The sequence below is a fragment of the Babylonia areolata genome, chromosome 18, assembly GCF_041734735.1.
Source record: "Babylonia areolata isolate BAREFJ2019XMU chromosome 18, ASM4173473v1, whole genome shotgun sequence".
Taxonomy (NCBI): Eukaryota; Metazoa; Mollusca; class Gastropoda; order Neogastropoda; family Buccinidae; genus Babylonia; species Babylonia areolata.
In genome coordinates this window covers 21,764,337-21,776,450 of record NC_134893.1, presented here as the reverse complement: position 1 = coordinate 21,776,450, position 12,114 = coordinate 21,764,337, and the positions used below count along the sequence as shown (strand labels likewise).

Sequence of the window (12,114 nt, the reverse complement as noted above, 5' to 3'; positions counted from 1 at the left end):
TGTGTGTGTGTGTGTGTGTGTGTGTGCTGTGTTGTGTAAAAAATAAAATGAAATGAAATAAATAATCATAAAAAAATTAAATAAATAAAACCCAATACAAGCACGCACCCACACTTTCGAGTGACCAAACAATGTCACAACGTGTCCTCTTCAAGGGAAACTACACCGACCCTTACCAACAAAAGAATGACGGGTTACCTTTTCCTCAAGTCGCAATTCAAGATGGCGACCTAACTCCCGCTGTAAACACAATTTTCGACTAACACATGTTTTGCCTGTTTCTCTTCATTTTTTAAGTTGTTTTGTGGTCAAGCATGGCATCCTAGATGAAACGGAGCGACATGGAGGCTCAGATGAAGTCCAGGAGCAGAGGGGGAGTGCCAAAGTCGGTTGGTCGCCCGATTGGTGTCTTACCGATTGAAACGCGAAAACCTCTTCCACCTCGTCTGCCTCTAAGTAGTTCCACTGGAGCAAGGTGGGTTGATATTATGTGGTGGAGATGATGATTATCTTCCTATACCTCATCTTCTTCTTCTCCTTAGTAGTTGTAGTGGTTGTGGTAGTAGTAGTAGCTGTAGCAGAAGTGGTAGCTGAAGTAATGGGGTCTGGAGTTTTGTGGACTTAACAGCGCTTTTACGTCTATCATTTGAGGAGTGGTTTCTTTGGAAAACAACAACAAAACAAACTCACTGGTGGAAGGTGTTCAAAGTATTCTTTAGTATTCCAGTTAACTGTCCAGAATATATCAGATTGTGCTGGGGGCAGGTGAAAACTTGTGGGAATTGATTCCAGTGCTGTATTAGAATACTGTTAAAACAATACATATATTTCTGGATGCTAAAATTTAGTAAAAACATCATCTCTTCAGTTTTTCTGGTTTTATCAGTTTTGTTGTTCATCTTTTTCCTTATCCATCCGTGTCATCTTATCTATACAGTTTTGTATAAAGTTGTTGTTTTTTTAAGTCCTAATTGATCAGGCAAAATGCTGATAAAGCCAAAAAGCAGTGACATTTGATATGATATGATAGTATATGATATTTTGTTTGAATACAGTCACCTCTTAAAGTGTTCTGCTCTGGTTGTATTTGTAAGTTCAGATTCTCTAGGTAGTCTGCTGTGTTAGTTCAGATTCTTTTTTAAAAAAAAGAAGAAGAAGAAGAAAGCTCTATGTTTGTAAGATTCTGTAACTTTTTAACCTGTATAGGAAACTCCCCTTAACTTATTCTTGTTCCAGGGCTACTAACTGAACTCTCTTTTCAGTTATTCATACCAAACTGCACAGATTTCATAATTTCACTTGGGACCAAACAAGTGTACTTAATAAAGTTTTATCTTTGTCTCCAAATTAAAGTGCTGTTTCTTGTCTTGGAGTGCAGAACAACGGTGGTATATTTCACTCTGTGGTGTGAAAATGATTGAACATACCTCAGAAATAAATTTCACTTCATTGGTATATAGAACATATGGGACACACCTTGAAAATAATTTTCAGTGCCAATACACCTTGAAAATAATTACAGTGCCATGGTGTAAAGGACACATTTGGGAAAAACCTTGGACATGATTTTCTGGCATCTTGTTTCCAGGAGAGTCCCATCATCCCGTGCTTCCTCCACCACTTCCTACCGAAGCCTGGCCAGCAGTCGCTCCACACGTGACAAGACAGAGCGCCCCCTGCCTGTGCCTGACCTTGAACTTGATGATGCCACTGCCACGGTTGCCAGTGACCAAGACATACATTTCATCGATGGGCCGGGCAACAGCAGCACCAGTGCCTCCGCCTCTGCCAGATCTGCCCTGCAGAGTGCACGACCTCAGGAAACCAAGACGATCACACCAGCCGAAATTGTTAGTCTGTAATTACTGTCTGCAGTTTATTATTTGTAAAAAAAGAAAAGAAAAAAAAAGAAAAAAAAGAAGAAGAATTCATATATTATTTTTAGCATGATTTATTTTTAGGGTAGTTCATTTATGAATTTTGCAATGGCTGTTTGTCTAAATTGTTACATTCATTCAAATTGAAATGGCTGTTTAATTTAAAGAATGAAGGAAAGTACTACATAGTACTTAGCAGTATATCTGTATGGTATGGCAGACTAACTACATAGTACTTAGCAGTATATCTCTATGGTATGGCAGACTAAATAATATTCTTATCATCTTTTAAGTCTTTTACATGTGTCAGTGATTGAGTGCATGTTTACGTGTGAATGTTTGTGTAAACCGCTTGTTTTTTAGTCACACAGAGTTGTGTTTGAGTTTCTTATTCAAGCAATGCCATGGTAAATACTTTGAAGCCTGTCTTTTGACTATAGGAGCTGTATAAGTGTACCTCCTCCTCCTCCTTCTTCTTCTTTGTTTGGTTATTATTAGTTGTAAGTGGTATTATCGCTCTTCACTGTTATTATTGTTATTATCATTATTATCAGTCCATGTCTGTTTGCAGCTGGAGTTGTGTCAAGAAGAGAACTTCTACAAGGTATATGAAGTGGATCTCCATGGAGCAGAGATCACTGTCATTCCTGATCTGGAAAAGGTCTGAAGCCAGCTTTGTGTGGGTGTGAGTGTGTGTGTGTGTGTGTGTGTGTGTGTGTGTGTGTGTGTGTGTGTGTGTGTGTGTGTGTGTGTGTGTGTGTGTGTGTGGCAGAGGAAGGAGCCTTCTGTTTTTTTGCTGTTTATTTGAATTTGGTTAATTTTTCAAATGTTATGCCATTGCTCCAATGCCTTTGGAATCCATGCATTTGAAATGTTTGATTTTATTACAAAATCAACCACAAGCTGTATGCTTCTGCTTTCAGTCTCAAACATCACCCATTCATTCATATAACTAGACAACCTGCTTATCTTATCGTTCAGTCTGATGGCTTGTGTCATCCAGATACAACAAGAAAACAGGTTAGCTATGAGTTTATGTTATGCCCTTAGAAATTACAGATTCACATTTTATTATCATTATTATTATTATTATTATTATTATTATTTTGTTTTATGCATTGAAACACACTTCTTTCACATTTACCTGATAGAGTGACAAAGTTTCAAGTTGATTTCCAAATATTCTGTCATCCTTGCTGAATTCTGAGACATCAACATCAACAAGCCGGCCATGTGCTCCTTCACATGCACATCACATGTGGAATTGTAGCCTCATGATAAGGCACCCACATTGGGAGTGAGAGAATCTGAGCACACAGGTTCAAATCCCAGACTCGCCAATACTACCTTCCACTCCGCTAGACTTTGAGTGGTGGTCTGGATGTTAGTTATTCGGATGAGATGATAAACCAAAGTTCTGTGTGTAGCATGCACTTAGCACATGTAAAAGAACCCACAGCAACAACTGGGTTGTTCCTGGCGAGATTCTGTAGAAAAATCTACTTTGATAGGAAAATATATACGCTTGCAAGCAGAAAAAAAGGGTGGTGCTGTACTGTAGTAATGTGCTCTGCCTGGGGAGAGCAATCTGAGTTTCACACAGAGAAATCTGTTGTGACAAACTGTTACACAGTACATTACGTTACATTGCAGTGCAGTTCAGTGCACTGCGATACAATAGAATACAATAAGGTACAATACAATACAATATAATATATATATATATATATATATATATATATATATATATATATATATATATATATATATATATACAAGTTGTGAAAGGTGCAGGAGCCTTATCGACTCGTGAGCCAAATATGATTTTTTTATTTCTCTCTCTTTGTACGTCTGTGCCTCTGTCCATGTCTCTGTCTCTCTGAGGCTGATAGGTAAGTTGTCTGATTTGCAAATTATATATCCCATGCTGGAAAAGATTCATTCATTCATTCATTCATTTACTGTATATGTCTCTCTTTCTCTCTCTCCCTCTGTCTCTGCTTCCCTCTTTCTGTCTCTCATTCTTTGTCTGTCTCTGTCTTTCATTCACGCAAGATTTCACTTTCATTCTTCTGTCTTTATCTTTATATGCCTGTACTTTCCTGTCATGTTTTCAAACTCTGTGTCCTGGTAATATTATGTGCATAGTTGTTTGTTTGTTCTTGCATTGACTTTCATTTTTTTTTTTTTAATTGTTCATTATCTATTTGTTTATTCATTTGTTTATCTTTTTTTTAAATTTATCTATTTATTTATTTATTTATTCTTTTTTGGGGTGGGTGGGTAGGAGCGGTGACAGAAGATCCCAACTGACAAGTGATATTGTTAATGTTATCATGCGTATTCTGCAGTTCCGGAAATTGAGGGTTCTGGACCTGTCTGGTAACCACATATGTAAACTCCAGCATCTGGATTTCAATCAGGTATGTGTGTGTGTGTGTGTGTGTGAGAGAGAGAGAGAGAAAGAATGCTTCAACACTTTAATGTCATTGGCCATGAGGTCCTTATGACATGGGTGAAAGCGTTGACATACTTTCATTGCACAACAAAACATTAGAATAAACAAACTGAAATGGTGAAAGCAAATATTAAAGCAAAACAAACTTAAGAGAGAGAGAGAAATCAAGACAAGATTCTTTGATATCCATGGATGATAGATAAGCACTGCTGTGGTTTTTTTCATCCACTCGTCTCCCTGAACAGGGTCTACTCAACACAATACCAAATGAAGGCATTACATTGATGGTAATAAAAAAAATATTGGCAAACTGCATATTAGAACGAGTTTCGATTTGCATACTGGTTAAAGAATAGCAGATTATGATTTAAAAAAAAAAAAAAAAAAAAATCTCTGATGATCATTAAGTTAGCAGATTACAATTATTAAAAAAAAAAAAAAAAAAAAAAAAAAAAAAAAAAAAATCATCAATGTGGTTAGCTTACTACTTGCTGAGTCATTACTTTGTGATGAGTAGTGTGGACTGTCATTCACTATGGCTGATAATCACATTTCTCGTTTATATATATATATATATATATATATATAAATGAGCAATCAGTGTAAAGCTCTTTTTTTCTTCTTTTTTTCATCTTTGACAGGATTTGCGGGACCTCAAATTATATGACAACAAAATCTCCAAACTGGAAGGACTGGGAAGGTACAGTGTACTGTCTTGTCGATATCTGAGTGGTAAAAGTACTAAGAAGAAATTGCTAATCGCAATAAAAAAAATATATATAAAAAAAATAAAAGAATGAATATATGAACATGATTGTAAGCTCGTGCTGATGTTTGTTAGCATGAAAGTGTGTGTGTGTGTGTGTGTGTGTGTGTGTGTGTGTGTTCAATCTCCTAAGATGTTTACTGTGGTTCATTTCCATGACAAAAGTAGGAGAAATTTTGACATATTCAACACTCAGAGTTAGTTTCTTCATGGAAAAATCACACTTTGCAGACTATTTTGTATTGTATTGAATTGTGTTGTATTGTATTGTATTGTATTGTTTCTTTGTTTTTACTGTGTTTCAGCTTGAAAGAGTTATGTAATCTGCAGCTTCAGCATAATCAGATCGAGAGCTTGGGTAAGATATGTGGGTGAGAGAGAGAGAGAGACAGACAGACACAGACACAGACAGAGAGAGAGAGAGAAGACAAGACGACAAGACAAGAAAAATTCTTTGTTTCCAAGGATGATAGATAAGCACTGACATGAAGTTTTACACCCAGTCCCCACCCTGAACAGGGTCTGTACTACACAATAAGGATGGTAATAACAAGAGAGGTAATGAATGGAAGAATGAATGAATCTTTATTTTCTAACAGTGGGGAAAAAGAGAGAGAGAGAGACAAAACAGAGTGGAGAGATACATGTGAATGAGGGTGTGTGTTGCTCATGCATGAAATCTTAGAGTGTACAGCTTCAGATTGAGATTGGAGGATGCGTCAAAGGGTGCCGACTGATCGGTATGCGTATCGCCTTAAAATAAAATGCTTAAAGAGCTGTCTCTGTGTGCAGTGTGTACACAGCATTGAGTTATATTACACAAATTTATGTGCTGTATAAGAAATGTGAAATCATTTTCATGATGATTATAATTCTCGCAATTTTTTTTTTTTTTTCTCGTACCCACTGACCGACCAGCCCATACTATGCTACTATGCGCTATGTAAAAAAAAAAAGAAGAAAAAAAAAAGGTTATTATGATTATAATTCATGCAATTTTCTGTTTTCTGTATACTCCTGTTAGGCGCTGTATGAAATTGAGTTGTTACTGTAATTATTTTTTGTTTCTGTGTTTTTTTATTAACATTTTAGTGGGTACATTGAAAACACATCTATCAAGCTTATTTATCAGGAGAAAAAAATGCAAGTTTTAACTCATGTGTTGTGAAACAGAGTTATCAGCCAGTATCGGTTTGACTCCAATCCATACAGGTATCTCCGTGTACAAGAAACATTCAAGTGAAATGACTTACAGTATTGACAGTAATGTATGATGCATAGCAAATGGGATAACTATACCCAGTTTATAATGTAGTAGAATACGTTAGACTTTGTAAGGCATTGTTGTCATGATGGTAATAAGTCATGCAATATTCTGTTTTCCCCATACACCCTACACCCCCCCTAAGCCCCTCCCCCCCACGCCTCCCCACACCCCCAGACCTCCCTCCCACTATGCTTGCTTCCCCCCCCCCACCCCCCCCGTTAAAAAAATAAGAAGTTATTATGGTGATGATAGTGTGGTGGTGGTTGTTGTTGTTACCATTATTATTATTATTATTGTTGTTGTTGTTTTATCCCCTTGCAGTGAAGGTTATATTTCTCAAGAAAAAACAAAACAAAACAAAAACAAACACATGTAATCCAATTCCATAATAAGGCCATTTAAAACGCAAAACACACAATCAGATTTTCATTTTTTTTATATATAACAATGTCATTATTGTGGTTATAATTATGATGGTGGTGGTGGTGGTGGTGAAGGTTACCATGATCATGATGATGATGATGATGATTTGTAATATTGTGTGTTCCCCTCCCCCCCCCACCCCTGGCAGGGAAAGGTCTGAGTGGTCAGAAGAAGCTAAAGTGCCTGCGGCTGGACAGCAACCGGCTGAGCAAACTGGACACCAGTGAGCTGGTCAGCTGTGTCAGTCTGACCTCCCTGGACCTCAGCAACAACAGACTCACCAACCTCAGTGTCAGTGGAATTTTGTTGTCTGTTTGTTAGGGGCTGGGGGTGGGGGGTGAGGTGGGGGCTGGGGAGTAAGGTGGGGGTGGGGGTGACGAGGCTCTTGTGTATGCAAATGTAGGGCGGATGTTTTGTTTGTGGGGGTATTACAGTGTTTTTGGAGTGTGAAAGCGTGTGTGTGTGTCCATGTTTGTGTGTATATGTGTAGGTGGGGGACTTGTATGTATAATATGTATGGGGGATGTTTTGTTTCCAATGGTGTTTGGAGAGTGAAATTGTGTGTGTATGCGTCCACGTGTGTGAGTGTGTGTGTGTTGGGAGGGGGGGGGGGGTTGTATATGTGTGTGTGTGTGTGTGTGTGTGTGTGTGTGTGTGTGTAAATAAGATAAAATAATAGGTATCAGCAAAATGACAGTGATTCAGTCATTTCAAAATTCAAGGGCACATGTTCATGACAAGGAACATCATTCTTCTCAAAGGGATGGCTTGTGGGATCAAATCCCTAAAGTATTGTTTACTTGTTAGGAATCACAGGTCCATGTTAGGTATGGGTGGGTGGTATGAAATAAATCTAACCATGATAAGTATTTTTCCCTCTTATTTTATTCATACATTCAGTCACTGATATATTCTTTGTTTATTCATTTGTTCATCCATTCCCATTCATTCATTCCCATTCATGCGTTCGTTCCAAGGCTTAATGGATGTTTACTGTGACAAACAAGTATCATTTTAAAGATATTGATTTTTAGTAAGTAAGACCCTGTACTGCACTGACTGGTTGCAAAGCAACAAGGATCTTAAGTATGGAATGTGAGGGATAATTAGGTAAAACCAAAGGTGGGTGAAGGACAATAGCCCCCTCCTGTGATGCTGACATAATGATGAAAATGGTTGAGAGGAAGAAGAAGGAGAAGAAGAAGAAGAAGAAGAAGAAGAAGAAGAAGAAGAAGAAGAACAACAACAACAACAACAACAACAACAACAACAACAACAACAACAACAACAACAACAACAACAACAACAACAACAACAACAACAACAACAACAACAACAACAACAACAACAACCAACAACAACAACAACAACAGCAACAGCAACAACAACAACAACAATTATCACTTAATCACCTATTCAGCACTTTTTCCTCAAATATAGTTTAGTTCAAAGCAATTTACATATGCACCAAACTCATTGATTGTCGATTGTGAAATAATTTGATAAATAATGTGTTCTCACACTCATTGCAAACAGACATCTTGACACCACTTGTCCAACTGCACCCGCACATGCACACACACACACACACACACACACAGAGTGCAAAGATATAATCTACACATACTCAGCAATATATATTCTGTTCGCTGAAACCAAGGAAAATATGTCTCGATTTTTCTCTCCCCTTTCTCTACACACAAAGTTATGCTTATGCTTGTTTAACATTTATTTTGTTTAGCACATCTTTGATTCATATCAGTTATCATGTGTTCTCTCTTTTATTCTATAATACCTTTCAGTTTTCACCCTTATTTTCTTATATATGCTTATTTTATTGATTTATTTATGTCAATTTGTGTTAATGTTTTACAGAAACCTAGTGTAGGCTCTCAATGTGTGACCAGCTTGTTGGGTTTATATTTGGGTCAGGCATCCACTTTTTTTGTTTTGTTTCTTGTTTGCTTATTTTTTTCTTTAGAGCAGATGCTATTCAGCATATATGGATCAGTCTTCATGCATAGACGCCTCCTTGAAACTGAAACTGGTCTGCTCTCTTCGTATCGATATTTCCCCTCCCCATCCAACCCTTTCTACACACACAAAATTATACTTATGTACGAGTTTGTTTTGCACATGCGTATGAATCTGTGGTTCGTTTTTTCACCTTCTTCTTCTTCTTCTTCTTCTTCTTCAGCGTTAACTCGTATGCACACGAGTGGGCTTTTACGTGTATGACCGTTTTTACCCCGCCATGTAGGCAGCCATACTCCGTTTTCGGGGGTGTGCATGCTGGGTATGTTCTTGTTGCCATAACTCACCGAACGTTGACATGGATTACAGGATCTTTAATGTGCGTATTTGATCTTCTGCTTGCATATACACACAAAGGGGGTTCAGGCACTAGCAGGTCTGCACATATATTGACCTGGGAGATCGTAAAAATCTCCACCCTTTACCCACCAGGTGCCGTCACCGTGATTCGAACCCGGGACCCTCAGATTGAAAGTCCAACGCTTTAACCACTCGGCTATTGCGCCCATCGTTTTTTCACCTGAAATATGATTTTGTTTCACAGGCGATCAGTTATCTACCCAACCTGGAAGAGCTGTTTGCGGCGGGGAACGGTCTTCAGAAACTGACGGACCTCCACCGCTGCAAAAAGCTGACGGAAATCGACCTGTCCAGAAACCGCCTCTCTGACCTTTCCGCCATCTCTGGACTGCCGGCCTTGCAGGTGAGGTGATCAGAGATGCCAACTGTTATAATTTTGCCGTACTGTATTACGCTCCATTGTAGTTTGTCCGATGTAACACCAACATCAAAATTGTTCCAATGTGTTCATTTTCGAACCGATAGCATGGTCACATGCTTTCCTATCACAGACGTTCTAGACCAGTTGATCACAAGGCCAGGGCAGTAACTACTAACCTTGGTCTCACTTGATGATGCTCAGCTAATCGCAAGCTTGTTTACAATGAAACAGCATTGAGTGGACCAATCAGCTTTATTGTAGCAGTAACATCATGTCAATGTTTGTATGCCCTGTAGATAAAATGTACGTTTGCTTGATGTGGCTTGGAGTCGGAGTGTTCCTACCAAATTCAGAATGTTCCCACCAAATTTCCTGATTGTTCCTACTAACGCTTGACAGGGGTTGGCATCTCTGGTTGATGCAGTGTGTCTGTGAGGTCTGTGGTTTGTACTGCACTGTGCTGTGTTGTATTGAGTTGTATTGCATCGTGTTGTATCATGTTCAGTTTAGTTGCGTTGTGTTATATCGTGTTGTGTTGTATATTGTGTTGTGTTTGGTTGTGTTTTGTTATGTTGTGTTGTATTGCATTGTGTTGTATTGTGTTGTGTTTGGTTGTGTTGTGCTATATTGTGTTGTGTTGCCTTGTGTTGTTTGGTACTGGTTGTATTGTGTTGTATTGCATAGAGTTTGGTCTCGGACCAAAGATAGGTGCTATACAATTACTGTATCTATATTCAGTCGTATCAATATCCATTTTATTGTATTGCATTGTGATAGATTATATAGTTTTATACTTCATTTTTATTGTTTCGTATTTTATTGTGCCGTATTGTGCTACATTGTGCTGTGTTGTATCATGTTGTGATATACTGTGTTGTGTTGTACTGTGTTACTGTAGTGTGTTGTGTTCATTTTTGTTGCAACAGATTCCCCTGTGTGAACGTTCAAGCTGCTCTTTACTGTGTATTGATATTACATCCATCCAAATCATATTTTTGCTCACAGTCTGAAACAAAGTATTTGTCAAATCTAAACTTACATGCTGTTAAACAGAACAGTTCTGTTTGGACCAGGTGTCGGCATTTACAACCAATCCCTGTTTAAACTTCTGAACAAACAAACAAAAACAAAAAAAAAATGAATTTTTTTCTATTTTTCCTAGAAGCATGCAAGAATGTTCTTCTTACACACTGACACTTATCTTATAATATAATGACAATGTAAATCATTGAGGGGAAAAAAAAAAGAATATATAATATGATAAACATGAAATCACAGCATTACGCTATGTTTTTTGTCTTTTTCCTTTCTCTTATAATAGTAGATTTAGGAACTAATTTTCATACATACTTTTTCAGTCGAAGAAAGTCATTTTATTTCATAACTTTTTTTTTCTTCTTCTTCTTCTTTTTTCCTTGTTACAGATTCTGGATGTCTCTGACAATCAGCTCAAGTCAGTTACTTCCCTGGGGAAACTAAAGTGAGTGCTGCAGTGTGTATCTATTTCTCTGTGTGTGTGTGTGTGTGTGTGTGTGTGTGTGTGTGTGTGTGTGTGTGTGAGAGAGAGAGCATATATATGCATGTGCACAGGTGTGTTCATGTGAACATTTATACTGATTCATTCAAAGGGTTGTATGCGCATATATTTCTTTTTTTCTTTTTTTCCATCTCGAATATGGCATTATTAATGGCACACACATTTGTGTGTGTGTGTGTGTGTGTGTGTGTGTGTGTGTGTGTGTGAGGGGGGAGGTTAGTACTATATGTTATAATGTACATTTAATATTTACTTTTTTTCTTTCATTCATTTCACATAATTTCAATCACATTCATTTTGTCCTTTTCTAATTTAATACTTACACCGTGTTCCATGAGTACTGATTTATCTGTAATACCTAGTAGCTTCCCTTGGACTGATTCCGGATATTTCCATACGGTTCAGTTTCACTTTCTCAGTCAGGTGTATTCTCAGTCAGTGTGTGTGTGTGTGTGTGTGTGTGTGTGTGTGTGCATTTGCGCAGTTGTGCTTATGTTGGTGTACTTATTACACACGTGTTCAAAACAATGTGTGCTCAAATATCTCTGTATATGTTTTCAGGAATTTGGTTTTGATTTATAGCATCATTATTACTTTTTTGTACTTTTTATTGTATGTAATTGTATTTGATGTACCTGCCATATTGTATTTAATTAATTTTATCTATTTTATTTTGTTTGTTTGTTTTTGTGAGTGCGGGGGGCAGGGGTGTGTGTGTGGGGGTGGGGGGGGGGGGGGGGGGGGGGTTAATGTTATACCATTTCATTCCGTTTTGTTCTGTTCTTTCCTATTTTGTATTGTATTGTGTATTATTGTTTTGCATCACTCTTTTGTCCCAGACTTCTCTATGTGAAATTCAGGCTACTCTTTCCTGGGAGAGTGGCGTCACTTCAGTGCAGTGCTTTACTTTATGGGTTTTTTTTTTTATTCTATTTTTCTGCCTACAGTTATATTTGTTTTGCTGTCAAAGTGGATTTTACTTCAGAATTTTACCATGGACAATGCTTTTGTTATCAATCATTTCTTTGTTG

General features: G+C 37.7%; 1 protein-coding gene across 2 annotated transcripts in view; it reads left to right on the top strand.

Annotated features, from left to right (window-relative positions):
• The first annotated feature begins 225 nt into the window (after positions 1–225).
• Positions 226–12,114, top strand: part of LOC143291891 (uncharacterized) — a 22,114-nt gene continuing 10,225 nt past the window's right edge. For both annotated transcript variants that reach the window (XM_076602027.1, XM_076602026.1), the window contains exons 1-9: positions 226–475; positions 1,589–1,850; positions 2,449–2,538; positions 4,229–4,300; positions 4,977–5,035; positions 5,407–5,459; positions 6,940–7,082; positions 9,370–9,528; positions 10,971–11,026. In XM_076602027.1, the coding sequence (XP_076458142.1) occupies positions 327–475; positions 1,589–1,850; positions 2,449–2,538; positions 4,229–4,300; positions 4,977–5,035; positions 5,407–5,459; positions 6,940–7,082; positions 9,370–9,528; positions 10,971–11,026 (1,043 nt within the window). In that variant the 5' untranslated portion in view covers positions 226–326. The remainder of the gene's footprint in view (positions 476–1,588; positions 1,851–2,448; positions 2,539–4,228; positions 4,301–4,976; positions 5,036–5,406; positions 5,460–6,939; positions 7,083–9,369; positions 9,529–10,970; positions 11,027–12,114) is intronic.